The 13,866-nt window shown below is 43.2% G+C and overlaps 1 protein-coding gene across 1 annotated transcript in view; it reads left to right on the top strand.

Annotated features, from left to right (window-relative positions):
- The window catches only part of LOC149863422 (cytosolic carboxypeptidase 6-like), a 1,473,463-nt gene that overhangs the window by 1,331,492 nt on the left and 128,105 nt on the right, over positions 1-13,866 (top strand). Inside the window, exon 10 of the mRNA XM_090050142.1 lies at positions 11,180-11,332. Coding sequence (XP_089906268.1) covers positions 11,180-11,332 — 153 coding nt within the window. The remainder of the gene's footprint in view (positions 1-11,179; positions 11,333-13,866) is intronic.

The following is a 13,866-nucleotide window of genomic DNA, read 5'->3' as shown; positions in this document are numbered from 1 at the left end:
GTCTGGATGGAGCCTTTCACCTCTAGGTCACCCTTTCAAATCCAATTCAGGCCTGTCATAACCGAATGTTAGTGCCATCTGACAGGTCATCTGTGTCCTGTGCAAGTTGCTGGCCTCAGTCCAGGTGCTGGTGGACAGGTGCCCAGATAACACGACCTGCTGTCCTGACACTAACTGGAAGTCCCCGCAGACAGGTCAATGAGTGAATTGGCTTGGCTGATGAATTAATATTTAACTAGTAGGTATTAAAGTGCTTTATATCTTAAAAGCACTTTAACAAAATCAGCTAATCGTTGGGAGGCAAGTATTTTTTCTGCACCATCCAAACAAGGAGAGAGTGAAAGAATGAAAATGCATGGTGGTCTCCCACCCCTGTGCATACACTCTTAAGCCACTTCCTCTCAACTATGCTCTCAGCTCTGCACAAGATAATTTGGAGCAAGGCAGTGTAGGCCTGTTTTGTGGCTGCCAGGTTTTTTGCATTCATAGACTGTGTTATGGAACCCACAGAGGCAAAGTAGCAAGTGTTATTGTGGCCTGTTTCTCATTTCTTTTGAGGAGTTAATTGGTGTGTTAGACCTGTATCATCATGTACCATGCAACTATTGCAGCCACCATGCAATTCATGTTAGACCGGTATCATAATCTACCCTGTAACTATTGCATGCACCATGCAACACTCTTGCCATACAGTTGTCTTATATGTTACAACATCTTCTTATACTTAACAGTAGGTGCATCTACATGTGCAATTAGCATGTGGCAATAAACTCCTGTGCAGTTTGCACTGAAGTTTTTTGCTCCCAGGCTCAGTGTTTACACGTACGCCTGGGACCACAGCATATTGAACTAGGGAAGAGCAGCCCTGGCTAGCAGGGCGGACTTAGGGGCAGCCTGCCAGACCAGAGATGCTCCACCCCAGCTCAGTGTGCTGTGGAGGGACTGGCTCAGGCACAAGTGCAGGGCTAGCACCCTCTTGCTCCAGCCAGCACCAGTCACTGTCTACATGTGCACTGCGGCATACTAAATAACTCCGCTGTAGGTTAGCATTTATTCCAAACAGTACTACCCTACAGCAGAGCTGATTAATTTACTACTCCCTATGTAGGAATGGTCACTAATGTGTGAATTTAGGCTGGCTCCTTCTTCATTCCAGGAGGGGGTGAGAATGAAACAGGGAGCCATGAATGGGGTGGGTAGCTAATAATAATAAAATGTTTCCTAATAATTTCTTTTGTAAATGATTGCTATGACTACTGTGATGTTTCATAAGTATAAAGGGGGAGATGACACTACGTGGTGGCTGGAAGGAAGAGGTGGGGTAGGTTGTTATATCATCTCAAATGGGGAAAGGTGAGCCCTTGAGATGGTCTGTCTGATAACCTGGAGACACTCACCATGAAAAGAATAAAGATCCTTTGTTGAAGGGCCTATCCTTCAGACATCCTAGATGGGACCAAGGGGACTTTCCTTGTGGTAACAGCCTATGATGTTGCATAATAAGTTGGGACCTACCAAATTCAGAGGAGCTGCCCCCTGATTTTGCAGTCCAAGTGCAGCATGACGCACCATTTTCATTGTAGGGTGCGTTGGGCCCCCTCCCATGACTGTGATTGGCTAAAGGGCCCCAAAGTCCCACCCCTGCCCAGGGATTGGTCATCTCCCCCTGTGCTTGAGGACACCAGGGCTTCCTGCCCTTTTCTGTTTTTGCAACACTCTTCCCCCTCCTTCCCCCCCGCCTCCGCTTGCTGCTGATTTCACGCCTTTTCACAGGAATCAGGCTTTTTCATGAAGATCCACCAAATCTGTGAAAATCGTGAAATTGCAAATTTGTTAGGTCCCCAATAATACGTAGTCAACAGTGTCATTTGCCGGGCGGTAGAGTAGGGGATAGAGTATAAAGACCTATATTTGAAAATGTGATGAACTTTTCTTTATTTTTCTTGTTGATGTTCATGCTGCATCAGCATTTCTTGCTGCCTGCTGGTACCAATAGAGGAATTACCAAAATAACTCCAGGCAAGCTATTTCTCTATACTTGGAGGAAGACAACTCTGCAAGTCTTGTGCAAGTTTTATCTCATGGGATTTCTAACTGAAGTGAATTTGTATGAAACAATCTTTTAGGAGTTACTCTGACTTATCTGAAATGTAGAGGGCCAGTATCTTGGCTAGTGTTCATTCTTGTAGCTCCATTGACTTCAAGTAATGGATGAGACAGTTCTGTTAGATGGGAAAATCTACCTAGATCCTTTTTTTTACTCTGCCCATTGCTAATGATAAAGTCTGGCATTAACCCCTTGGATAAAGCACCACAGGGAGTTTATCTTCCCCTCAGGCCATATATGAAATATCTGAGTAAGTCTACTTCTAAACCAATTCCTATACCAGAGAATTAATAAAATCAGTATTAAAGTGACAGCTGGTGGAAAGGACTGGCTTTCCCCTGCATCACTTGCCTCTCTAGTGGCCCATGTTCTGGGCTCAGTGAGCATTTATCCTTTTATTATAGCTTTTATTGATTTTTTTTTTTATCTCTATTTCCTTAAGAATCATAATTGCATAGTTCAAACTTTAGTTGTGGTCATATCAGCACTAGCTATTTATATCATTTTCCCTCCTGTCCTTTAATTACTGACCTTCCAAAGGCATTCAGCTAATGAAATAAAAATGCAGAAAAACTTGACTGTATCTTCCAGCACTAGTTTCCAGCCTCTCTGCTACTTGGGCTGTTTCAAGTCTTGACAGTCAACACAAGCCTTTATTCTTTATCCACAGTTTCCTTTAGTGTCTTCTCTTTCTAAATCACATGTATATTTATTTAGCTACAAGAAACTTGAGACCAACCCAGGGAAAAACATGTGTCATGTTAGCAGGGGTTCAAATGAGCTTTAGAGCAAAGATCGATTCGTTTATTTATTTACACTGCTTCCATATGGGAAGTAGCAAGACGATTCAAAGCCCCTGTAGGAAGGGATGGAGGGCTCAGTGTTATTTTGCGGGGACAGGGTCCTCCTGCTGTCTGTCTTAGGTGTCTGAGTGATTTCTGATTTGATACCGAGAGAAAAGAGCATCCAAGTCTGTCTTTGTTTTCTCCAGCTCTGTAAGCTGGGTCATCCCAATACTCAGGTGATCATAGAATCACAGAAGTCGGGTCGAAGAGACCATGTAGATCTTCAAGTCCGACCCCCTGCCTGGGCAGGGAGAAAAACAGGGCTCAAATGACTTCAGCCAGGTAGGCATCAAGCCTCTTCTTAAAGACTCCCAGGGTAGGAGCCAGCACCACTTCCCTTGGAAGTTGGTTCCAGCTCCTAGCCGCCCTGACCGTGAAGTAATTCTTGCGGATGTCTGATCTAAACCTCCTCTCCAACAACTTGTGGCCATTATTCCTTTTTATGCAAGGGGGCACAAGGGGAAACAAGGTCTCCCCCAAACCCTTCTGGTCCCCCCTAGTGAGTTTATAAACAGTCACCAGGTCCCCCTCAGCCATCTCTTGTGAAGGCTGAACACGTTCAGGTCCCGCAGTCTCTCAATGTAGGGTCTGCCCTGTTGTCCCTGGATCATGTGGATGGTCCTCCTCTGGACCCTTTCCATGTTGTCCACATCCCTCCTTAAGTGCGGCGCCCAGAGCTGGACGCAGTACTCCAGCTGCGGCCTGACCAGTGCCACATAGAGGGGGAGGATCACCTCTTTGGACCTGCTCGAGATGCATCTGTGGATGCAGGACAAGATGAGGTTAGCCCTGCCAACCGTGACCTCGCATTGTCGGCCCATGTTCATCTTGGAGTCAGTAATGACTCCAAGATCCCTTTCTGCCTCTGTGCTCTCAAGAAGGGAGTTTCTCATCTTATAAGTGTGCTGCTGGTTTCTACTGCCCAGGTGCAGCACCCTGCACTTGTCAGTATTGAAACGCATCCTGTTTTTGTTAGCCCACCCCTGTAACCTATCCAGGTCTTGCTGCAGTCTTTCCCTCCCTACTAAAGTGCTCACCTAATGCCAAATTTGGGTATCATCAACGAATTTAAACAGGTTGCTTTTCACCCTGCCGTCCAAATCGCCGATGCAGAAATTGAACAGCGCGGGCCCAAGGACCGAGCCCTGGGGGACTCTGCTGCCCACTTCCCCCCAGGTCGAATATGACCCGTCCACCACCAACCTCTGAGTGCGACCCTTGAGCCAATCTGCAATCCATCTGACTGTGTAGGCATCAGTGCCACAGTCGCCCAATTATTTAATGAGGATGGGGTGGGAGACAGCGTCAAAGGCCTTGCTGAAGTCCAGAAAGACTATGTCCACGGCAACACCTGCATCCATTGCCTTTGTGACCTGATCATAAAAGGCCATCAGGTTGGTTTGACGTGACCTGTCCCTAATGAAACCGTGCTGGTTGCCCTTGAGCATCATCCCTGAAGCCGGCCCATCGCAGATGTGCTCCTTGAGGATCTTCTCAAAGAGTTTCCCTAGGATTGAGGTAAGACTGACGGGCCTATAGTTGCCCGGGTCCTCCCCACTCCCTTTTTTAAAGATGGGGACCACATTGGCTATCTTCCAATCATCTGGCACCTGGCCCGAGCACCACGAGTGCTCGTAAAGCCGTGCCAAGGGCCCTGCAATAACCCCAGCTAGCTCCCTCAACACCCTGGGGTGGAGAGCATCTGGACCCACTGATTTGAACACGTCCAGCCCCTCCAGAAGTTCTCTAACCTGGTCCTCCCCAACCTGAGGTCTGGAGGTGTTCCCCTCAAGTCCGTCTTGCATCAATCACAACTTTACTTTAAAAACAGAAAAAGAAAAAGAAAACCTCTGCTTCTGCTTGTAAGCACAATGAAAAGACACTTGAGGGAAGTATATTGCACAATGACTTTTATAAGGCATCTGGATCATTTTGCATTCTACCTCAAAAGCAAAAAATGATGAGTTTAATATCAGAGAGTAGGATGCAACTTGCATGGCTCTCAAAAGGCAGTGGTGGTGACCAAGAGAGGCTGAGCCTGGCCATTCATTAAGTTCTGCTTAGATTCTGTAAGGGAAAGAATTTGGGCTGCTTATAAATTAGTTAGCTTCATTATTTAACATTTATATTACAGTTCCATGGAAAGGATGTGGCCACGTTGGCCTCCATTGTGCTAGATAGGGGTCCATTGTGCAAGATACTGTGCCAATGTCCCAAAGATTTTACCATCCTGATAGAATGTGTTTAGACTTTCTGTATTTTAAAGTTTCAGGAAAATTCATTTTCCCAACAAAAATAACTTTGCCAGATCAACACTCCCTGTGTCGCTGTGAGCAATAGACCATTAACATTCTCATGACAGCCTTGGCAATAGAGAGGGAGTTAGCACCAAAGTCCTCTTTTCAAGGCCAGGCACATCATCTCAACTTGTAAGTGAATCTCAACTGGGGTTTCAATGTGATGATGTTGTCTTCGCAAAGGTGCAGCATTGGGGGGGACTGCATTTCAGCGACGAATGAAAGTGTTGCAACAGTTAGAGCACTTCTGGATCGCTAGGAAGGTCTTTGTCATTGTGGAGCATATGATCACTCTGCAAAACAAACCCCCCAGCTGGATATATGCCGTCTGGGACATAGTAAATGTCACTGGTACAATGTAGAGAGATGCAGTGTAACAGCACAATGACCAGGCTGCCATTGTCCATTATAAGACTAGGATAGGTTTTTGTGCTGGGGAACAAAGCACATCTTTCTATTAGGAACATTTGTACTATATTAACAATGTTCCAAGTGATTCTATTCTGTAATGAAGAATGCTCGAGATGTTTCCCTCTGATAAAATAATAATAAATGTGATACTGAAGGAAAGAGACGTGAAACACTGAACCACTGTTCTGCTCACACGTAGCCACTTTCCCAGACTCGCACCTCTATACGGCAGTTGCAGCAATGCATAACAAGTTACTGAATAGACCGAGATACTGCAGTCTGGCACTATATTGAATGGGCTGGGATGTGTGTTGGATGGAGACGCATTTGATATTAGAGGAAGAGTGAAGGACGAAGAGTAGGCGTGATTAGAAAATGACAGGTTAAATAACTATTGAGTAACTTTTAAGTTGAAAAATGTTTTTGAAACCAACTACTGAATGAATATCAGTACCTTTTCATTAATTGCATGGCAGCTCTTAGAAAATAGTAATAGGGTTGCAGTTGTTTTGATCATCACAAAACACTCGCAAAAGATTTTCAGAACTCTAAGGACTGCCAAGTTTTTCATAAGCTTTCATCTTAGTTGTGTCAACTAGGTAGGGGGAGAAATACTCTCTAACGATAACACACTGAGCTGGGATACAGTACGGGATTAGGTCTGAGGAAAAAACAGATATCTAATTGACTCTACCGTTGAACGGCTGGGTAACCATGGGAAAGGTATATCACTACTCTGCATCTCGGTTTCATCTTTTGTAAATGGGCATAATGAAACCGACTTCCTTTTTAAGACCATTTCAGTTTCATGGCTGAAAAGTCCTATATATATAGGAACTCATTGTTATTACGTCTAGAGCAGCAGTCATAAAACCAAAGCCAGTATGTCTGTTATTTAAGGTGCAAGTGTTATTGCACAGTTGTTATATCTCCTGCTGGGCTTTGCAATTACTTTGGATTATATCCCAGTTACTTTATTAGATAATTTCAAAGAAACTCTAACTATATTGCACTAAATAAAAGTGACTCGGGTCACCACAACTTGGAATATTTCAGAACCAGTGGACTTTTATGAAATAAATTCACCGTGGCACTGTATGTGCTTTTCCCAATAATGGAGAGAAACCTGGGTTTAATATTAATTCTTTTAAAATTGCACCATTTCTTTACAAGGGGTCCAGCTGGCTGCAGGGACACTTACTTTAACTTCAGGATTCATAAGTGCCAACAGCAAGTTAAACTCTCCCCTTCCTTTGAGCTGAGAGTACCAACTCTGTGGCACCCAGTGACAGAGAGGCTAATTCATTCCTGAAATAACTCCCTGGATCGCACCAGAGATACACCAGTTAATTTGCTACAGTGACATTCAAACTGAGGTCTTTGCTGGCTGTTTCTTCTCAGACATACTATGCATGGTTTTCTTGGATTTTATTTTAAATTATTTAAAATTCATATTCCTAGAATATGCTCCCCATCTAAACCTACTTCCCCATCTTAAGACATTTGCTAGTTTATGTTTGAGTTCTTTGCCTGGTCCAGTACAGCCTTAAATGATAGCTACGGGGGCTCAATAGATAGCCCTACCTATTTAACTACTCAAAGAGAAAATTAAGAGGCTGACTGAAATCTAAAATTACCTACTTGGAGAAGATCCCCCATGGGAGAGGGCTCTGTGAACTACCAAATCAAGTCATAGCAAGACACAGTGGCTTAAAATGACAGTAAACGCATTCAGATATTTGCAAATTTTTAACAAGAAAGTTTAGTACTGGGACAATTTACTTAGGGGAGTTATGGATTCTTGTGTTGTATAAGTCAATGTTTATTGCCTTGCTAAAATATATGCCCTAGAACAGGGTTGGTCAACCTCAGGGATGGTGACAGAGCTTGTGTGCGTGGCATACAGTGGACTGGCGAGTGGACAGGCAGCACAGTTGCAGATACGGCAGAGGGAAAAGCAAAGCATCAGATCAGGCAAGGAGTACAGTGCAGGAAGCAGAAGGTAAGGGCACCTCTGCCCAAAGGTTGGCCCCCATTGCCCTCAGTCAACCAGAACTGATAGGTTTGATACAGGAGCTACTGCGTGGAAGTCAAAGTTGTTTGACATCAACTGCTTTCTCGTGTAGAGCGTTGGACCACTTTGAAACCATTCTCCTGCCTCCGTACTTATCATCGTTTCATAGTAGCTAGTTTCACTTGGTGCAAACTTTACAGGCATATATATGTGCATCCTGTATCCATGCATGAGATGCTTTTCAGGAGAACAAAGTTCCTTTTCCTAAGGACACTGACTGTAAATCTCAGTACTTTTGAGCTGGTGGGATATTTTCTGATGGAAAGTGCTGACCCATGAAAACTGAAATGTATTGTGGAAGATGATTCCAGAATGTGGGTCGACCCTGGTGGATAATCAGGACTAAAGGGCCTGGGGATCTCTGAGATCTGCCTGGAGAGCAGCCTGGCATCACAGAGCAATGATCTACTCCATTTAGTTTTGGGAAAATCAATAAAAATGTATCCATTTTTAGAAGGATTCCTTTGGTGCTTCCTTTTTAGAGGAAACATCAAAGTATCTCATTTTTCTTCCATATTTGAAGAATATGAAATATATTTCATAGATGTTAGGGTGGGAAGGGACCTTGCAAGATCATTGGGTCCAGTCCCCTGCCCAAAGGGTAGCAAGTCTGTTGGGGTCAGATGACCCCAGCAAATATTCTTTTGAAATTTCAGAATTTTCTGCAGAATGGAAATGCCAGTTTCTGATCAGCTGAAAATATGGTTCACTGCCCACGGGTAAAACCTAATATATCATATGTCCCTGCGGATGGGGGATAGAGAGGAAAAATCTGATTTTATGTATAGGTAGGGATGCATCTCAAATTTCCATGGTGCTTAGATGCAAAGATAGTCGGTGCTGTAGCCACATCGTAGGTTGCTAAGATAATGCTTCCCCTTAGATGTCAAATCACTATCTTAAGATCTACTGTTATAACCTGCTGGTTTATTAAGACATGATGGTAAGAGTTCATTAAATTCTCTTTCTGATGGGGAAACTATCCTGTTTAATATCATTCATTTCCTTATGCATTAAGGCTTTTTCTAAAGAGGAAAATCCTACTGGATACTTCATAGAGTAGATGCTAATCTTTCTTCTCATTGTTATATTTCTGAAGTCCTGGTGGCTTTGTATTGTTATGTTTGGCCTCTATATAGCAGTGCAATATAGTGTGATATAGCAGTGGCAAGTGACTTAACTGCTTTTTATTAGTCAAATACAATCAAACGCTCCTTTTGCAATAAAGTATAATCAGATATTGATATTGTGTTAACCAAAATTATAGTGTTGTAGAGACTTAATAAGATGCAGGACTACTCTCTCTTGGCTGTTTAATTAAACTGAACAGTCGTCGTATGTTGTACATTGGTTTACTGCCAAGGGAAAGTAAATCTGTATCATATTAGTATCACATACCAAATGATGTTTTTCCTCTGTTAGAGAACATCTAAAGGACCTGACACTGGTGTCATGTGAAATGCTGTTGTATTACATTGGACTCTCTTGTACTTCTTTGCTCTCCTAAGCTCTGCTCAGAAATAACAAGTATTCACTTCTGTGTTAGAGCTCATAATATGCTGACTAAATATATTATGTGATGGTTATCCATCTTGATGTATATGGCCGTGGACTTATTTACCACTGCCTACTGCTGGCTGCAAGTAGGATTATTTAATTGTATCCCTTAATAACCATGAGGCTTCTAGTTGGCCACAGAGAGCAGTGCAGTGAAAACTTGTGAGGATCAAACATGGTCACTGTACTTTTCTTAGCTATAATTTACCATTAAGGACTATTGACTAACCTCTGTAAGGACAACTGCTACTGACTTAGTGGATTGGGAACATACATTTAAAGGTGCTTTATTTGAATGGCTGTTCCTGTCTCATTGATGACAATGGGAAATATACTTGAAGATCAAGGAAAGGACGGTGGTCCTGGACATTGATTGGAACTGAATTATTAGCTATTGCTATTCAGGTGGGGAAAAATGAGCTTATGACGTTTCAGAGATAGAGAGTTTTCTGGTAATGCTCTCTTGTTCTTCTCTATGCTTCCTGTCATTATCTAATGCCCTGAATTTCAGTACTTCTTCCCTTCGCTCAGGAACAGGGTTGCCAACACAACAATATTTTCATACTGATAATCTGTGAACTTTTTACTGACGGCCAAACTTTTTTACCGACATATGTGTTTACATGACATAAATGTAACTCTTGTGCCAGGTCCTGCTCTGGTGCCAGGTCCTGCTTAGGAGGGCTGGATTCTAATTTAGGGGTTTCACACAATGGCAGTAAAAAAGTTTGACATCCCAACCTTACTCCATACTTTTCTGCTCCCCCAGTTCATCTTCCAGCCTTAATCCTCCCAATTTCTGCTCCCTCCATTCCCAGTACAGACCCTCAGAAATTTTTTTTTGTCATCTAAAGGTGTCACTGGCAGCTGGTGGGATTCAGCAGCAGCATCACATGGCTTGGGGGGAGGGATCTACAAAACCTGAGAGAAAATTTCCATTAGGGTACAGTGCACCCATTCAACCACCAGGAAGCACTCTCATGCTCAGTCTGCTCATCATCTTGCACTCAACTTTTTTTCTGACCATGAAGCTTCAATCAAGCACTTGTTTAGGCATTTTGAGTCTAATTTTTTACTGACTGTCCCCAAATTTATGGACAGTTTGCAACCCTGCCCAGGAGTGGGATTGGTTATGTATGGATTCTTGTTTTTTAATACCATACTTGTTATCTGAAAACTTGAGAATCTAAGAGAAGTCAAATAAATTGCTATGTGTCGTGTGAGTGTGACAATCCTGACCTTACCTTAAGATTGTGCATGGCACTTCCAAGGAACCCCTGAACCTGAGGCAGAGGCCTCAAACTCTGGTTGTCATAAGGCAGTGGATTTTGCTTTACTTAAACAGCCATGCTGGCACCTGCAATGCAGGGGAGTGAATTCAGGTAGAGAATGTGAAGCCTACTAGCTACTTAGGACACGGGAGATCCCATATTAGGAGGTGTTGTGATCTCTTGTGAAAGACAGACAGGAAATGACAGGAATTATAGGAAGCAATAGCGCACAAAAAGGAAGAAGACCTGAGGCGACGGCTCCTCTGCTTTTTCTCTGAAGTGCAGTGTTCTTGATATGCAGAAGTAGTAAGACAGCCTTCAAGATTTAAAGTAGATTTGGCAGATTGGAGTAGTTCCTCCATGGCAAGGAGTAGGATATATTAGAAACCCCAAGGGACTGTATATTCTTGTAGGATTTGGAGACCTGAAAAGGCATGGATTGTTTGGATAAGCCCAAATGTGGATACATGCTAAGCAAGGTGACTAGCATTGCTTCCTGAGCATGCAGACCTTGTCACTGTGTGTTTAATTTTAAGGATAGCTTTTAAGTCAGACTTCTCCTTTGAAATGGCTTCAGGATTTTATTTCATGATGTTTGTTTGTTTTTTTTTCAACAGAAAATTAGCCTGGAGTTTTATATTGACATCCATGCCCACTCCACCATGATGAATGGCTTCATGTATGGGAACATCTTTGAAGAGGAGGAAAGATTTCAGAGACAGGCTATTTTCCCAAAGCTACTCTGCCAGAATGCTGAAGATTTCTCCTTTGTAAGTAATGTTTCACTTCATTTTCTCTATTCCTGACTTAAAAAAAAAAAGAAGAAGATAAATGTGATGCTTAATTAGATTCTGTGAGTCTTGTTTTGAAGAAGTAAGAAATATTGAAAGCCATACTTATAATTGAAATGTTTATTATTATCACTATGATTCCTTCCTTAATACTAATAGGGGTCATAAAACCTTTTTAAGTTGTAAGTTGTGATCTCACATCTCATAACTATGTGTGTTTGTGCACGTATGAATGCACACATGCATCCATGCACAACGGGGCCAGACACAGGCATGGGCAAACCAGGTGGCTGTGCAAGGCCTGTCTTACTCAGTTTCCTAAAACAAAATCTTGCCTTCTTGAGTGTCTTGGCAGTGCCTCCAGTACCTGCCACCCCTGCCTGTGCAATGACACTTGGAGATTCCCCTTGACTTCCTGCCCCAGGTTGCAAGTTGCAGTGTCCTGCTGAAACACTGGCATGCTCTGTGCCAGAGCTGCATGGCTGGGGTGGCCTGGGGGTGTGCATACTTACATCCACAAAGATGCTGAACAGCCAGAAGCAACCTCCCAGTACCCTTCTCCCTGTGCAAGGCCTGGACAGAAAGGGGGCCTGAAATTAGTAATTTTTTTTATTATCATTATCCTTATTTCTGATGAAGGGGGGCCTGATACTAAGAGTTCACCCGGGGTGCCAGGCATTTAAGTACGGTGCTGATGCACACCATTTCTTGTTCATGGTGTACACTATTAGAAATATGTGAAAAAATGCAATGAAAGTCCCTTAGGAAATGCTGAGATATCGCAAATTTGTCTTTGTCCCAAATTGTAACATAAAAAAGTATAAACACATTATTTCATCTCAGTCTTGCTGGAACCTTTGGTTTTGGTAAGATCTAAAAGTTGCATTTTGATCCAGTTGAAATATTTCATTTTTACTTTATTACATCAACTTCTATATTCTATATGATAGTCAAAATATTGTGACATTTTATTGTAAAAGACAGTATGACATCTAAGTCAAAACAGTAAAGTAGAAAGAAACTTTTAGATCATTTTAATAAATCAGAGCATTTTAGTCTCTTATGAAAACCACATCAGATGCAAAAGCAGCCAAGTCGACAGAGTGGGGGCTTGGGTCATCCAAAAGAAGGCCCTTTTCCCGATGGCCATAATGCCAGCTTAACTTATCCTCCTCAAAGAGCGACACGGAAATTATTTTTAGCTCATGGCATCCCGTAAAGACTTCTTGCTTTAGAATTGCTGCTTTGTGATACAGAAACGGTGAGAGAGAGCTAGGAAGGGAGAGCGACTCGTTACATGAATGGTGAGGAGAGGGAGGCCCCTCGGAGTGGGATTCACAGCAAACAGCATGCTGAGTAGGGAGCTGCCGGTGGTAGCCAATAGATCAGTGGTTCTCAACCTCGTTAGACTTGAGGCCCCCCTCGGAGAATTCCAGCTCTTCGCTTTTACTCGTTTTTTGATTATGGAAAAATAAAAGAGCCGGGCTTCTGCTGCAAAGAACTCGGAAAGCCTACCATGAGTCAGAATGTTTTTGACACGGTGGATTCCTATAATTATAGCTTGAAACCTCAGGGTTTGTCTTGTGAATCATGTGTAGGCAGAGCCGACCCAAGCAGGGTGTGGGGCCCGGGGCAAATCAGCCCATGCAGGGTCCCACCCCCACTCTGAGCCCATGCGCCGCAGACCTGAAGAAGCTGTCACCACCATGGGCAGTGGATGGGGAGGGGGGGTAGGGTGGCCGCCCTGATTTGCACACCCCACCCCCCAGGGGTGGCCCTATGTATAGGGCACGATACCCTGATAGAGATTCGCTGCAATAGACCGGTCTGGAAAGAAGGGTCCATCTTGCACCTCAACTTTGCAGGGTACCTAGTACCTCTCTCCAATCAAGAGTCATCTTTCTAATTCCCCTCCCAGAGTTAGGTGCCTTTTCTTTCAAAAACAGAGGCAAGGTCACTCCTTTCTTTGTCATAGAGGACAGTCCGGTTGTCCTCTGCCCTCTATTGATACGAAACCAGACGCCTTATGTCCTCTATTGTTCTCTTGAAGATAGAAAAATTGCATTTTGATCCTGTTGAAATGTTTCATTTTTATTTTATAATATCAACTTCTATATTGTATATCATAGTCAAAATGTTTTGACATATTATTGGAAATGTCTATTCTCCAAGAGAAAAATACAAGACATAAAGGCGTCGGGTTTCGAATCAATAGAGGACACAGTAGCAGAAAACCGGACTTTCCTCTATTAAGGGGGCAGAGGGGCAGTGCTATCGCTCACTATCATGCAAAACCTAGTGGTTAGAGCACTCGCCCAGAATCTGAGACAACCATGTTTGAATCCATTTTTGTGATGGGGTTCAAAGACGCATCTCCTATCTTTCAAAAAATATTGCTATAACCCAAATGGAAGAAAAGGGGAGAGTGGGCATAACTCACAGCTTCAGCTAATGATCACGTAATACATCGTGTATGAGAAGCTGTCGTGGGGGCAGGATGACAGTCGTCCTTC

This window comes from Crocodylus siamensis, chromosome 5 (assembly GCF_052110815.1).
Source record: "Crocodylus siamensis isolate JL-2025a chromosome 5, ASM5211081v1, whole genome shotgun sequence".
NCBI classification, from domain to species: domain Eukaryota; kingdom Metazoa; phylum Chordata; order Crocodylia; family Crocodylidae; genus Crocodylus; species Crocodylus siamensis.
The sequence above is the reverse complement of the archived record's forward strand: the minus strand, read 5'-3'. Positions and strand labels throughout refer to the sequence as shown.